This window comes from Sus scrofa, chromosome 6, assembly GCF_000003025.6.
Source record: "Sus scrofa isolate TJ Tabasco breed Duroc chromosome 6, Sscrofa11.1, whole genome shotgun sequence".
Lineage (NCBI taxonomy): Eukaryota > Metazoa > Chordata > Mammalia > Artiodactyla > Suidae > Sus > Sus scrofa.
This window is the reverse complement of record NC_010448.4, coordinates 109,991,363-110,008,208: the sequence shown is the minus strand read 5'-3', so window position 1 is coordinate 110,008,208 and position 16,846 is coordinate 109,991,363. Positions and strand designations below refer to the sequence as shown.

Sequence of the window (16,846 nt, the reverse complement as noted above, 5' to 3'; positions counted from 1 at the left end):
AGAGAGTATTGAAAGGGAAAAATAACCCCTGAGCTCTGATATCTGGAATTCATCATGACTGTTTAAAAAATGTGCTCCGCCAATTCCTGCTCCCCACAGCTGCTATCATTAATGAGTGACCACCCTTTTTTTCCCCCTCATAAACCTAACTGTTAATGCATTTAATTGGTCCTTCCAGAACAATTTGTAATATTACAGAATTTAAATGCATCTGTGAATTATAAATAATTTTAAATTCATTTTTCTCTTTTGAACACCCAGTAAAGCGTATTCATTTTCAAGTACTTAAATAAGTTATGTGACAAAGGGGTGAATTTAGTGCGGGGCTGTTGATTAAAGAGAAAAAAAGGAACGATTGTTACGTTATTAAAGTTTTGCACCTTTTCTAAAACTGTTGACATTTCTATTGAGAATGAAAGGAAACAATTGTGTAATAACTCATAATGGTTTATTTAGGATGACCATATCCTTCAGCAATTTAAATCATTGCTTTAAAAATGTATTGGTGGCAATTTGGTTAGATGATTTTAAATATGATGATATAAAGTTGTTACTGTGATGGCTCCGGGTTAACATAGCAAATCTCCTTGTTACCTGTGGCTATTAAACATACATTTCAAAGTACTGTTCTCTATTTCGAGCGCCTGTTTCGTCTCAGCTTTTGTGCTCACCTGTATATTTCCTTCAAGATTCTTGGTTTAACTGTCTTAAGGTGCCTTAAAATTTATGAATGAAGAAAGGACTATGAACACTACTTCACATGAAAGTTTAGAACTGCTCCTGTAGCATGGTGGCAGAAAGAAAGAATCATTTTCAGCCAATAGAGGAAATAACGTGGAAATTTGCTTTGGTCTCATGCTTTCACCTATTGTCCTCCACCTAAAAAAATCATCTACTAAATGAACTTATTCTGATGTTAAATAACGCAGTGATTGTTTTGCTAGGTTTTAAGGGTAAGAAAGGTAATTTCAAAATCCCATGCTTTGCTTCAGAATTACATAGCCAAATACCTGTTCCAAGGTTATCTGTCTGTAAAGACCCATGATTATATCTTATGTATGATAATTTAATACTTGGAACATAGCTTAGATTTATGGTCCATTAATTTTTAGATATCACCAACTATTTATATTTTCTTGATGGCTGTGAATGCTTAAGGCACTGTAGATTTCCATTGGGCCAATCCTTAAAGCTGATATTCCAGTGGTTTCATTAAAGGAAAAAAAATGTTAAAATATGTTTATACTGTACACAGACGCTTACATGTGGAAATGTAAATACATGCGACAGATATGAATCTCTTTGTTTACATATGCAGCTTTTCTTCCAGTGCTGATAGGTGCCCTAGAAACATCCACTAATCTTTGTAACACCCCAGAGGGTAAGTAGCAAGAATTATTATCTTCATATTGCAGGTGAAATACCTAGGTAGGGGCAGATTAAATGACTTGGCCAGGTCACTCTCTAAGTCAGCTATGAAGCTAGAAATAAAACTCCAGACTCTTGACTTTTAGTTCTCATTCTGAGTCATTGCCCTCTGAAAACGCAGGTACCAGAGTTGTCAGTATTCATGCTTCTTTTCCTCCCTTGAAAGGCAACCAGCCATGTAAATCCTGGCCCTATGAAGGAAATCCTTCTGTGTGGCCCTTGCATACACATGATACTGAGTCCCAGAAGGGCAGTTTAGGGAGTACCCTGCCCTTACAGTGAATGAACTCAGGTAGCAGAAGGACGTCAGTGAGCCACCTTCTTGTGTGCCCAGCCCTACGAAGACCTAAACGTATTGGGAGTTTCCTTCACTTCAGAGATTCCGATCGCTTCTTTAACATCTGCAGTGAGTCGATTTACTTTCTTTCTTTCTCCTTAGTAATCCCAGAATTGCCCATATTGTTGGAGTCAACATTCTAAAAGGCTTGGTCCCTGCCCTCCGGAAGCGCATACCTTACCCTAAGACTAAGACATGCTTACGTGGTGCCAAAAAAGCTTTGGCATCACCCCAAACCTTCCTGCACATCTTCTCTTCTTCCTCTTTTGATCTTATTTTTCTATCGGCTATTTCAGTTGGACTCGAAAAGCCAAAGAATGACCAGGACCTCAGCATTTTTCTCCCGCAATGACGGGCTGTAAAGGGACATTATCAGCCCCCCATTTGGCCACCCAGCAACCCTGTCCGGGGACTGTTGGTCTGTCCATCCCCCAACAGCCAGGATGCAATCAGAGCCAACCTTTGCCCTCCCCTTCAAGCTCTAAGGTTGGCACACAAGGGGCCGTGGCTCAGGTCACAGAGGTATTTGTGCTCTGGTGTCTTTTTCTCTCTGTGCAGTATCTCCTTCTAGGATGACTTCACTTTTCTGTTAGTGAGCACTTTCCCCCATAAATCTGAGCGAACAGGTGTTGCTCCGCTGCTAACTGAGTTTCCAGCTGTCCTCCTCCGACGCAGACCCAGCAAAATCTGTTGTTTCGTCCTTTCAGGCAGACTAGAGAACCATCAAGCCTGAGATGGAGGTCTTCCTTGCAGGATATGGCAGTTTTGTTGCCAGAAGATGGTCGGGAAAGCCTGGCTGGCTAACAAAGGCAGGCCTTCAGTGGCTGGGTGTAGTTCCAGATCTGCATCCCCTTTGGCAGGAGCACAGAGGCTGCTGCAGTGTGGCCAGCCAGCAAAATTAGGAAATAAGGACCTCTTTTATTTACTCAGGCTGCTGAATCATGGGCATTCCTGTCTGCTTGGAGAAAAGTCAGGCGGCTCTCCTTTCCACTGAAAGTCTCAGGAGTGTTGGAGACTTTCATCTCCGAGTGTTCACACACTTGTTTTAATGTGCTTTATGGAAATGGTGAAACTCGGCAAGTACAGTTGCTGTAGAAAAACATCTGCACTAACTATGCACACACATTTGCATCTTTAAATAGACTTTTAGGCCACAGAGCTGGTTTCCAGCAAAGTTGTTTTGTTTTGTTTTCCTTCCTGTTGTAAGAGCTATAGCTCTTCGAGACAGAGTCAGCTAGTGTGAAGTGACTGATTCCAAAAATTAAAATTTAACATGGCCATGTTAAGTACTTCACAGTGAAATGCGGAAAACTTGCCATAACACAGAAAGACATTCCTGTAAGTAGCACTTAGTGAGTGCTGAAGGGAAAAAAAGTTCAAGTTGACTCAGTAAGGGGAGCTGAAAGACTCCTCCATGGTTTCTTCCATATGAGAAAAAGAACTCGAAATCGTGGAAGTCTGCATTACCCAGTTAAGCACAGTGTGTGCTGTGACTGCCAAAAAACTTAAGGTAATGGGGATGGGTACCTTCTAAAGACTTAGGCAAATCTCAAAGGATTCTGGCAACACCACCACCACCCACGGAAGTCTTGGGCGATTCTGATCCCCTTAAAGCGTGGTCCAACACCCCTGGGAATTTTGTCAGTGAGTTCCCTGTGCATCTCAGGAAGATAGGTTCATCTATATACTAGGGGTGAACACTATACAATGTAGATTTTTGTAAAAGAAACCAGCCTATTATGAAACCTTTGCTTGTTTTTCTTTTTTTTTTTTCTTTTGTCTTTTTAGGAGCTGCACCGGCAACATATGGAGGGTCCCAGGCTAGGGGTCCAATTAGAGCTGTAGCTACCAGCTACACCACAGCCACAGCAACACGGGATCTGAGCTGTGTCTATGACCTACATACACCACAGCTCACGGCAACGCCGGATTCTTAACTCACTGAGCCACTGAGCGAGGCCAGGGATCGAATCTGTGTCCTCATGGATGCTAGTCGGGTTCATTAACTGCTGAGCTATGATGGGAACTCTGTGCTTATTTTTCTAAAAGTAGCATTCCCTGCCCAAACCTTTCACTTGTGCTCAGTAAACCAGCCTAAGCCATATAAATGAGGTAGGTGATTTCTGTGTATTACAAAGGCACATCATCTGTGATCATTATGGTTTCTTTTCCCCAAGATCAAGTAATAGAGACAGGAGAGAGAGAGGAAGAGTTTGCTAGCTCCCTTGAATCTTGGTTCAAGTACAAACTTGATCCTAACCCTCAGCTCCCTTGACAGTGTCGTAGGAATTTACAAGCTTAGAAGAACAGTTATGTAATAGGTATAGTCAGGCATGGCCCACAGACAAGCACCTGATTTAAGCATGGTATCAGGGTTTGCACACTATTTTTAATGGTCTATTGCTCTATAATTCTTGGCGCATTTGTATAATAATATATCATGCCTGGACACAATCTGCAATTTAATAATAAATTCACTTGCTACATTTTCAGGCTCAATAGTTCCATTCTTTCAGTGTAGATGCATGACAAATTCTGATTCACTGTTTTCTCCAACTAATTCTTCATTGTACAAACGAGATGATGTGTTTGAAAATATTTTTTAAGTGAAACAACAGGATGTAAGCCTAAACAATAAATGTGTGAAAAGTGGTATTTTTTTTTTAGAATCCTGAGCAAATTTAATAAATAGTAAATGGTCTACTTAGGAGAACTATTTAAAAACTTTGGTTTGTTTCAGGGCTGCCAGCTTTAAGTGGCTTACTTTTTTCTTTTTTTAAGTGAAAAGCTAGATCATCATTGCAATTTTTGTTTTTAGTTTTTCAAAATCGTTTCTGTGTTGAGTGATGAGTTTATGTATATTCTTTATATGTATTCACCTTTACATTGAAATCACACCCACACTTATCAGATCCTTTTTTCTGCTGGAAACATGTTGGGTTATAGACTCACGTAAAGGAGGATGCAAAATCATGCGGTTTTTCAACTTGTATTGCAAAGCTTTGTTGCAGTGGGCAGGGATCCAGGAATGGTGTTTGGTTGTTTTCTCAGAGTTAGATGGTTGCCATCTGGCATTGATAGTGAGATGGTGTTGTCATCAGTTTCTAGATGCAGGAAAGGAATGATCCTCATCTGTTTCCTGTGGATAAGCAGGAGGTTGATAATCTAGTAAAATCTTGTTACCTTAAAGAAAGCAGACGTGGAATTTGTTTACATAATGCTCGCCAGTTTCTACTTTTATGTTAATAATATAGCTTGCTACTGAACTTCAGCTTTGAAGAACTTAAAAATGTACCGGATCATATTCTGATTGAATATTATTAGAATACTCCAATAACAGTCCAGTTGAACTTATTATTCCAATCGAATCACTGTCTCCACCAGCTCCACTCCATGGTCTTTACTTGTTTGCGCTGGAAAAATCTTGCTCCTTTGGAGAGTGGGAAGCTTTTACAATGTCTTCTGATCTTGAATGGTAGTTTGTTTTGAAAAGCCAAAAAGAGGTCTCACAATCTATTTGAGAAGGTCTCATTTTCCACTTTGATGTTAGCAAAGTGGCAGAAGTAAGAGCTTACACTTGCTTGAATATGGTTAAAAAAAAAAAAACACACACATCTAATATAAGGTAGAGTTACTTTATGCATAACTCGCTAAGGTTATATCTGGCTTTCAGGCTTGTTTGTCTTCTCTTTGTTACTCATAAATCTTTCAGCATTTACCATAATCATTTATCACTTTTCCTGTTTCCAGTTTTTCACCAGTTGCTTTGTCTCCGCTCACCTCAAAGTGCAGGTCCTGTTTGGCTAAGGAAGTTCATGCTGCTGAAGCTTTTGCAAAAGGAAGAAATGGTGGGCCACCTCTTGAACTTTCCAAACAAAATACGCTATTACAATCTGGCCCTTGTGAAACTCTCATTTTTTCTTGATCCTGGCTGATCCTAGCTACATGTAATATCTAGCAGTACCCTCCTAACATCTAATAATCCATTTTCTGGCCTATGCTATTCGAATCTTTCAGTTATTGCAGAAATCCTGCTTGTCTTTTATTACACAAGACATAATTATTATTGTGTTTTCTGTCTTCTTTCATGTGCTTACTTTTTAATATTTTTTTGCTGAATGCAATAAGGTCTGTATCAATAAGAACACCATAAAAGATTTTGGCCTTCAGAATTGCCTTTTTATATAAAAACAAGAAAAATGCAGGGGGAATTTTTTATTAAATATTAGACATCTGGGTTGACTGCATTAATTTTCAATCATTCCTGTAATATTTCCTCTTTTCATTTGGTTCTTCAGATGCTCACATAATATGCAAATCATTTTTGAATGAATACAAAAGAAACATTAAATATATTAAAATCTGCATTTTAATAAAATTGTCAATGTGTAATATATACCTCGCTTCTAAGGAAGAATGATAAAAAAGTAATAAAAGGGTAATTTAAACATAGAACTATTTAATATCTTTTTGTCTTTTACAATCCAATGAAAAGTCAATGTAGAATAAAAGCTTGGGGCTCAGATTCAAAAGTGTTCCACTCAACTATTCTCTCCTTGTTTTTTTTCTCTAAAAGGTCCTAGTCGGTCCCTCCCACTCTGTGAACTTGTTGCGAAGGTACGGTAAACCAGTTCGTGAACTTTCCACCTGGAGAATGAAATGTTCCGATGCTTCTTGTTGCAGATGGAGTGGATGTGGAAGATGACCCCACCTGCTCATGGCCAGCCTCCTCACCTTCGAGCAAGGACCAGACTTCCCCCAGCCATGGAGAGGGTTGTGATTTTGGGGAGGAAGAAGGTGGCCCTGGACTCCCCTATCCGTGCCAGTTCTGCGACAAGTCGTTCAGCCGTCTCAGCTACCTAAAGCACCATGAGCAGAGTCACAGTGACAAACTGCCTTTCAAATGCACCTACTGCAGCAGGCTGTTCAAACACAAGCGGAGCCGAGATCGCCATATCAAACTCCACACCGGGGACAAGAAGTACCACTGCAGCGAATGCGACGCTGCCTTCTCCAGAAGTGATCACCTGAAGATCCACTTAAAGACTCACACGTCCAACAAGCCATATAAATGTGCCATTTGTCGCCGAGGGTTCCTGTCCTCTAGCTCCCTACACGGACACATGCAGGTTCACGAGAGGAACAAGGACGGCTCCCAGCCAGGGTCCAGGATGGAGGACTGGAAGATGAAGGACACTCAGAAGTGCAGTCAGTGCGAGGAAGGCTTTGACTTCCCAGAAGACCTCCAGAAGCACATTGCCGAGTGCCACCCTGAATGCTCCCCCAACGAGGACCGAGCAGCCCTCCAGTGTGTCTACTGCCACGAGCTCTTTGTAGAGGAGACCTCCCTGATGAACCATATGGAGCAGATGCACGGCGGGGAGAAGAAGAACTCTTGCAGCATCTGCTCCGAGAGCTTCCACACCGTCGAGGAACTGTACAGCCACATGGATAGTCACCAGCAGCCGGAGTCGTGCAACCACAGCAATAGCCCGTCCCTGGTCACGGTGGGCTACACCTCTGTGTCCAGCACGACTCCAGACTCCAACCTCTCAGTGGACAGCTCAACCATGGTGGAAGCCGCCCCGCCAATCCCCAAGAGCCGAGGGAGGAAGCGGGCTGCTCAGCAAACCCCGGACATGGCCGTCCCCTCGAGTAAACAGGCAAAAGTGACCTACAGCTGTATTTACTGCAACAAGCAGTTATTTTCGAGTCTGGCAGTTCTGCAGATTCACCTGAAAACTATGCATTTAGATAAGCCAGAGCAAGCCCACATTTGTCAGTATTGCTTGGAGGTACTGCCCTCCCTCTATAACCTCAACGAACATCTTAAGCAAGTGCACGAAGCTCAGGACCCAGGTCTGATTGTTTCGGCCATGCCTGCCATAGTCTACCAGTGCAACTTCTGCTCCGAAGTTGTCAACGACCTCAACACCCTTCAGGAACATATCCGATGTTCTCACGGCTTTGCGAACCCGGCGGCTAAGGATAGCAATGCTTTCTTCTGTCCCCATTGCTACATGGGGTTTCTCACTGACTCTTCCCTCGAAGAGCATATAAGGCAGGTCCATTGTGACCTCAGTGGCTCCCGATTTGGGTCTCCAGTGCTCGGGACTCCAAAAGAACCAGTAGTAGAAGTCTATTCTTGTTCCTATTGTACGAATTCACCCATATTCAACAGCGTTCTTAAACTCAACAAGCACATCAAAGAGAATCACAAAAACATTCCCTTGGCCCTGAATTATATTCACAACGGGAAGAAATCCAGGGCCTTGAGCCCCCTCTCTCCCGTGGCCATAGAACAGACATCTCTTAAGATGATGCAGGCAGTGGGGGGCGCGTCTGCACGGCCAGCGGGAGAGTACATCTGCAATCAGTGTGGTGCTAAGTACACTTCCCTAGACAGCTTTCAGACTCACCTGAAAACTCATCTGGACACTGTGCTGCCCAAACTTACCTGTCCCAGTGTAACAAGGAGTTCCCCAACCAGGAGTCCCTGCTGAAGCACGTCACCATCCATTTTATGATTACTTCCACCTACTATATCTGTGAGAGTTGTGACAAGCAGTTCACATCGGTGGATGACCTTCAGAAACACCTGCTGGACATGCACACCTTTGTCTTCTTTCGCTGCACCCTCTGCCAAGAAGTGTTCGACTCCAAAGTCTCCATCCAGCTCCACTTGGCGGTGAAGCACAGTAACGAGAAGAAAGTCTACCGCTGCACATCCTGCAACTGGGACTTCCGTAATGAGACGGACCTGCAGCTCCATGTGAAGCACAACCACCTGGAGAACCAGGGCAAGGTGCACAAGTGCATCTTCTGCGGTGAGTCCTTCGGCACCGAGGTGGAGCTGCAGTGCCACATCACCACCCACAGCAAGAAGTACAACTGCAAGTTCTGTAGCAAAGCCTTCCACGCCATCATCCTGCTGGAGAAGCACCTGCGCGAGAAGCACTGCGTGTTTGAAACCAAGACGCCCAACTGTGGCGCCAACGGGGCCTCGGAGCAGGTACAGAAGGAGGAGGTGGAGCTGCAGACGCTGCTGACTAACAGCCAGGAGTCGCACAACAGCCACGACGGGAGCGAAGAGGACGTGGACACCTCAGAGCCCATGTACGGCTGCGACATCTGCGGGGCGGCCTACACCATGGAAACCCTGCTGCAGAACCACCAGCTCCGGGACCACAACATCCGGCCCGGGGAGAGCGCCATCGTGAAGAAGAAAGCCGAGCTCATCAAAGGGAATTACAAGTGCAACGTGTGCTCTCGAACCTTCTTCTCTGAAAACGGCCTGCGGGAACACATGCAGACCCACCTGGGCCCGGTCAAACACTACATGTGCCCCATCTGTGGAGAGCGCTTCCCCTCCCTTTTGACTCTGACCGAACACAAGGTCACGCACAGCAAGAGCCTGGATACCGGCAACTGCCGGATCTGCAAGATGCCGCTCCAGAGCGAAGAGGAGTTTCTAGAGCACTGCCAAATGCACCCCGACTTGAGGAATTCTCTGACGGGCTTTCGCTGCGTGGTCTGCATGCAGACCGTGACCTCCACCCTGGAACTCAAAATCCACGGGACGTTCCACATGCAAAAGACGGGCAACGGGTCTGCGGTCCAGACCACGGGGCGCGGCCAGCACGTCCCCAAACTGTACAAGTGCGCGTCTTGCCTCAAGGAATTCAGGTCCAAGCAAGATCTGGTGAAACTTGACATCAACGGCCTGCCTTACGGTCTGTGCGCCGGCTGCGTGAACCTCAGTAAGAGCGCCAGCCCGGGCATCAATGTGCCCGCCGGCACGAACAGACAGGGCCTGGGCCCGAGCGAGAACCTGAGTGCCCTGGAGGGCAAGGGCAAGGCCGGGGCGCTGAAGACGCGCTGCTCCAGCTGCAACGTTAAGTTTGAGTCCGAAAGTGAACTTCAGAACCACATTCAAACGGTCCACCGAGAGCTGGTGCCTGATGGCAACAGCACGCAGTTGAAAACGCCGCAGGTGTCGCCCATGCCCAGAATCAGTCCCTCCCAGTCGGATGAGGTAACTTGCCTTTTTCATGTTTGCTATTTAACCTCCTCAGACATCCGTCTCTGCTTTACATTTATGCTTTCCTCAGCTTTATTTCTTATCGCGTGCCAAGAGATGCTTAGATCGAAATGCAGTGGTGTTTCTCCCCCTTAGCCATTAGCTAGCAATTGCTTGCTTCTCGATAAGCAGCATTTTGGCTTGAATGGTGCAGAATAGGACTAATTCCAGACTCCCTGGGATATTGTCTTCTCTATGACTGAAGAGACCAGCGCTCATGCCAACACCACCTGAGATCTGGAATCTCAGCGTAGCTTCACTGTGAGTTGAAATCCCCAGCTATGACTTGTGTGTATGGCAGAGAGATAATGACAGAAAAGTAAGATGCAGTGAGCCAACACGCTGGCTTAGAGTAACTTAAAAAGAATATATATATATATATATATATATATATTTGTGGGTAACAAATTGGGTAGGGGTGGCATTTTAGCACCTTGTTACCAACACTCACTGTTTGTCTTTGTCTTCCGGGTGGTGGGGGAAGTATTCACAACAGAGCTTTTAAAAAGCCCCTACATTTATTAAGTGCCACATACTCCGCATTCATTTTAAACACACTCTCCCCAAGTCTTCACTCTGGGTTTGGGCTTCAAAATGAACATTTTTTTCCCTCAGTCGATGAGTTATTTCGTGTTTTTTGTTTTTGTTTTTTTTTTCCCCCACAGCGAGTCTGAAAAGCAAGTCCATTTACAGTGAAATAGTTTTGTAAGTCATCGTTGCTTAAAGCTAAGCAGAGGAAGGCTCAGTTTATTATAATTTCTTTATGCTTTATCACCTGGTTTCTAATAGCTCTTTACCTGCCCCTATCGGGAAATACATCCAAATGAAAACCCCAGGGAGATCCATCTCCCTTCAGTCTGGGGTCACCACGTTTTCCTTATCTTGTCTCTGCACTCACACCCTCCCTGGGCCCCCTGCATCTCCCTGCAGATAGCCATCAATCAGCTGTAGAGGGGAGCTAAGCAGACACAGAACCCAGCCTCCCGAAATTGCGGCATCTGTGTGACAGGCAAGCTCCCAAACTTTGAAGCTGCTTTCCCTTTTCTCCTCCTCAAGTAAATCTGCACCTTTCTCTCCTCTAAATAAATGAAGTCTTTTCAAACTGATGAGGACAGCTGGAAGAACATCATTTTGATAATGGTTCATGACTCATGTGTTGGATCAAACCATTTCTTTTGAAACAAATATTGCCAGTTTTAATCATATGAAACAAATTATTTTTTCCCAGCTTTTTATTTCAAAAATGTTGAAGCCTGTAGAAAAGTTAAAGGAATAACAGTGAACATGTGTGTGTGTTCGTGTATCCATGTCACGGATTTATCAGATATGAGCATTTTGTTACATTTTTCTCTCTCTTTGCAACCCCTCCCCCCTTTTTTTAATTAACCTGAGCTACGTGAAAGTAAGTTGTAGATATCATTCTTCTAAGAATAAGGGCATTTTCCTAGTTAACCACAGTATCATTAGCTCAGGCACTTATTTAAATCAGCAAAAGCAATTAAATAAATCCATACTATCATCTCTAAGTCCATACTCAGATTTCCCCAATTATCCCCAGAATGTTTTATTTTTAAATGCCTCTGAACAAGAATTCTTTAAAAAAAAAAAAAAACTTTTATGCAAAAAAGTGTTCCTCTCTTTTCTTTTGTTAGGTTTAACACATGGAGAGGAAATTTTGTATTCAGGTTTAATTCAAATAGTGTATAAAAGTGGTTAAAAATGAGTGTGCATGTATGTGAGTGATTATGGTGGTATGTGTACATTTAAAATCAAGCAAAATTAAGTTCTTGTTTTTTAGTAGATTATTTATGGAAAGGCATATGCGCATTTCTTTTATTTGTTCATGGTTATGTTTTCTGATGTTTCTAAATTGCTCTCTAGTATAATACCATTTGAGGTGAAATGTTTTAAAAATGAAGGACATATGAATAGTCTTTACCTGTTAATTTGGTCAGGTTTGACTGGGAAGATTTATCCTTTTATACCTAAAAAAGTCTCCAGTTATGTCTAAAATCTTAATAATAATTATGAAGCTTAACTATATCCTTCACTTACAAAGAATGATATATAAAATAGTTTAAAGTACTTTTTAACTTTAATTCTTTACAATAGTGTTTTTTAAGCACCTAGCTACTGAGGGTTAAAAATGACTCTATGCAAAAGAGTACGTCCTTATTAAATCTCATTAATAATAACTTGCAACTGTTCCCTTAATTGACCAGAAATTAAGTTTTGGTTGTACATTTTTCCTTTGTGCCCAGAAAGTTCACTAATCTACTCAACATTTTCATCATTGTTACTGTTTTTTAATTATGCTATTTGTCATAAAATTTTGTGCGCCCTCTTCCTTTCTTATACTCTCTACAGTTAAAGATGTGAAGTAGACCATGTTATTTGGACCTGACATGGAAAATTATCTAAACGTAGGTAAAATTTTATAAAATGGAGCCTAAAAATAATGCATTGGGAAGAAAAAATATAATAAATGTTCCTTTGTTCCCATTCTTTGTTAGCCAGGTTAAGCTTCTGTGACGTCTCATTGTGAATATTGTATAAATTTTTCACCAATGGAAGTAAAAACAAAGTTATTATAGAAGTTATTATATAAAGGTCATTGCCAAAAGACAGTTAATGCTGTGCTGTGTGAGACTAAATTTTATTGCAAAAAGAAGGATGTTGCGTTTGTCCATTGACTTAGATGTCCTAGGTAGGAGTTGAAGGACCTAGCCTTGTAGTTAGTATTTTCATCTCTTCTTCTTTTTGAGGATTAAGGCTTCAGATGAGAAAAGACCTCAGGAGATAATAAAACCTGGGTACACAAGATGTTGTCAAGAACCAAATTAGATTTTTCTGGATATAATTTATAGTCACATAAGGGTATTGATAGATGCTGGAATGCATCCTTCAAAGACTAAAAAGAATGTAATTTGGTCGAGACTAGAATATCTATTTAAGAGGGATTTAGATATAATCTAGGCAAGAATAAGTACTATATAAACCCGTATAATACAAGAAATGCATGAAAGACAAAGCCTGTGACAATCAAAGAAAGATAATATTAGGTAGCTGTCATGTGATGGAGAAATTTAGAATTGGAGACAGAACATCTGGATTTGAACTCCCATTTCTTCCATACGATGGTTTTGGAATTTGAGGAAAAAATTTTTTTTTAATTGCCCAAATCCTAGGATTATTCATCTAAATTTTCTATGAAGACTGTTTTGAATAAAATATTTGGGGGAACCTCTTTGTTCTCCTTTGCTCCTCGAAGGTTGACTGTGATACAAATTTGTACCTACAATGATTCCATAAATGGTGGTGAGAATTTGAGACAGGAAGAAAACACTGTCCATGTAGCTTTTTCCACACACCAAGCACCGGACGTACTGCCATTTACTATGTGTTGAATAAATGTTAGTTCTTCTTCTGGAGTTCGTTGACCCTGGCCTGACTCTCTGGTCAGGTGCTGCTCCATCTGGACCCAAAATGTTGTCTCCTGATGATACTGGAAGCATGTGTCCATCTGCCTCCATGTCCTCAGGATCCCCTATGGCCAGGTTTCTCTGAGGGATTATGTACTCACGTTTCAATTTATATTCCCCCTCACTATTCCATTGAAATTGCTCTTGAAGGGTTACCAATTATCTCCCTGTTTCTAGATGCATGTATAGCGCCACAGAATCAAAGCCAGGAGGGACAATGGAGATCGTCTGATTAAACTTCCCTCTTTTACAGACAACGGAACAGACCCAGATAAATTGGGATCTAAGGTCACACAGCTGGTACGAAGTAGACAAGAGGCTCCTAGAATCCTGGTCTCCCGACTCCAAGTTTACAATTCTCTCTTCATAATTCCACTGGCGCTTTTCCTCATGCTGTGGTCTCATCCTTGTCCTTTTCCTAAATTCATCTTGCTGTTACCATCTCATTTTTTCTTATGATTCACTTCCTCCACTCGCCAGGAGTTTCAGCTTCTGTCAGCTGCACCACAGCTGACTCCTCTAAGGTCTCTGCTTACCTAATGGACTCACGTGATGCTTTTTGTAAAAGGGAACTTGAATCCTAGTTTACCTGCATCTCTGCTTCTCATGATTGGCCATCTCCTCCTAATTGCACCTCTGTCTTCCTTCCTGTTTCCCTTTGTGCCTCTTTGAATGTTCCTTAGCCTTTTCCTTCCTCTGCTCTTCTACATTGTAAAGCTCACTCTGCAAACCCTCTTCACGTGGCCTCCTCCACTTCCATGGTTTCAACCAGGAGGGAACTTTTGGGGCCTGATGGCAATCGTTTGTATCTTGATTGTGCTGGTAGTGATGTGACTGTCTCATTTATTAATAATACTCACTAGATTAGTGACTTTTTATGCATGAGTTACACCTCGATGAAGCAGATTTAAAAAAAAAAAAAAAAAAAAGGTGTCTTTGACTTAAGCCTCTCCTCTGAAATCTCACACACACAGCTGTGGGCTAGACATATGCACTCAGTGTTCCTGCAACCTTCAAACTCAGCGGAGCCAAAATAGAACTCATCATCCTTTCTCCAAACATGCTTTATGTATATATATATATATATATTCTATTTCAGTTGTGGATCCACTGATCTTCTTAGTCTTGTCTTTTTCTCCACATCCAGTTCGCCATCAGAGCACCTTGATTTCAACTCATATGTTTTTCTGAATCAATCTCCTCTTCTCCATCCTCTTCCCACATTTTAAGTACAGTCTCTGATCATCTTCCACTAAACTACTGAAGCAGCCTCCTAACTGTTCCCTCTGAGTTGAGCATGTTAATACTCTCAAACCCTTTCCACGCAGCTGTCAGAATGGTCTTACCTAAAATGCAAGCCTGACCAACACGCTCCTCCCTATTTGAAACAAAGTGTTGTGCACCTCCCTCCTCGCAGGAAGATATAAGAATCCTTTTGTTGTGAAATATAAGACTCTCTGGGTTCTGGCCTCTGCTACAAAGTCTCCTTCTTTCCATACCTTTCACCTTACTCTCTAGTTGGAATTGCTTTATTTAACTCGCACTCAGCCTGCTGTGACTGTATCTTGCTAAGGCTGTCATATTCCCTCTGCCCAAATAATCGCTCTCCTCCTGGTGGCCCTCCATCTTCCATGAGGCCCTCCATCTTTCACTGTCATTGGAGATCTCTAGAGGCCTCCTCTTTTTTTTTCATTTTTTAAAGGTTTTTTTTCAAGTATAGTTGATTTACAATGTTGGAATCATTTCTGCTGGACAACAAAGTGTTTCCCTTATACATGTACACACATCCATTCCTAAAGGCCTCCTCTGACCCCTGCTTGCCACCACAAAGATCTCCCCTCCCCTTGAATGCCCTGTCTGTACAATATATTATGAATCTTATATAAAAATTGTTACAGGACTTTATAGTTATCTGTGTACATTTCTCTTTTCTTCCCCTGAAATCCTTGGAGCAAGAATTAGCGGATATTCCTAACCCCCATGATAATGCCAGGCCCATAATATCAAGTGCCTTGGTGCTGTGTCTGGCTGGTGGCTCTCCCAGAGCCTTTTCCCATACAGGGCAGTAAGGCAGGACAGCTGGCCACCTGGCTTTTTTCGTGCAGGAACCACCTGACACAGTGAATAGGAGCCTAGAAGGTGTTAAAGAAATGTGTCTTGTTCTTCTACATGTGTTAACTGTAGGATTGTTATTCATCCTCTTACCACATTTGGACTCAAATACTGTTTAAGTGTTATTGAAATTCTGTCATAGCTATTGTGAGAGTGTATGGGTCTGCTGCGATTATCCTCCTCCACATCAAGGTCTGCCTTCCCAAGGAAGTGGTAATTGTCCTGCCAAGGTTGCTAGTGGTCTCCAGGTTTGGCTCTGGAGCGCTCTGCAGAGCTGACACCTCTCTCCTTGCCGCACTTCTCTCTGACTTCATGGCCTCCCCCTCCTCGTTTTCTTCCTACTTCTGCCTTTGGAGGTTTCTGGTCCCGTGCCTGTGATACAAGGCTAGGAATTCTTCCATGCTCTTCCTTGGTCCTCTTTTTCTTCTTTGCCTATTCTCTCCATCGGCATCTATTCATGTTGCTGCCACTCTTTCTCTGCTAAGAACTCCCAAATTGATGTTTCTGGCCTAGATGGCCTCATAGCTCTGGATTCCTGTAGCTTGACTTAGCTATCTGTGCCTCGTTTAGCCCTCTGAAATGCAACATGTACCTGTTGAACGCTTGATTCTCTCTCCTGAAGTCTCTCTTTTCCCAAACTTCCATCATTGTAGGTAAAGGGACCGACCCTGCACCTCATTGCTCAAGCAAGAAATCTGGGGATCATTCCTGATCCTTCCCTTTCCCTCAGTCCCCACGTCTGATCTGTTCATAAGTTCTGTGGGCTCCATCTCCTGTGAGTATCCCATGCCCGTCTTTCCTTCCCCCAAGACGTCCTCATGGACGAGGCTGCAGTCACTTCTGGATATTGTAGTAGCCTCCTGATAGAGTGCGCTCCTGCATCTTCTGCCTGCTTCTCATCCCTTCTTTGGGCTGAATCTTGTAGACATGTCAATCCCATGATGCTACATAAAATTCTTCAGTGGCTTCCCATTTCATTCAAATAAAATTCCTACCTCTCAACCGGTTTGTGAGGCCACGCCCATCCCGGCCAGCCTGGCTGCTCCCACCTGGTCCAGGTCCACTGCACCTGCCCCCCACCCCCCACGCCTCCTGAGTAGGGGCCTGCTTTGTGGTGTACACATGTGCTCTTTCATCCTCTGGCCAACGCTTCTGAACCAGCCTCGCTGCACCACTGGCCCTTTCTCAGCTGTCAGGTGGCCTTTCCCCCAAAGTTGTATTGAAGTAGGTCTCCTCCTGAGGATTTTCTTTTAAGTTTGTTTTTGTTAAATTAGTTATTTGCCTATTCTCCTTTCTCACCTCTGAACATCCAGTAACTTATCATAAGAGCTTAATAAATATTGATTAAATAAATGCCAGTATAAGACTTCAAAGTGACAAAGATGTGTATACTCCATCTTTGAATGT

The 16,846-nt window shown here is 42.8% G+C and overlaps 1 protein-coding gene across 1 annotated transcript in view; it reads left to right on the top strand.

Annotated features, from left to right (window-relative positions):
• The window catches only part of ZNF521 (zinc finger protein 521), a 289,311-nt gene that overhangs the window by 114,712 nt on the left and 157,753 nt on the right, over positions 1 to 16,846 (top strand). The window contains 2 exon segments of the mRNA XM_021097750.1: positions 6,449 to 8,227; positions 8,230 to 9,800. Of these exon segments, the coding sequence (XP_020953409.1) occupies positions 6,889 to 8,227; positions 8,230 to 9,800 (2,910 nt within the window). The 5' untranslated portion in view covers positions 6,449 to 6,888.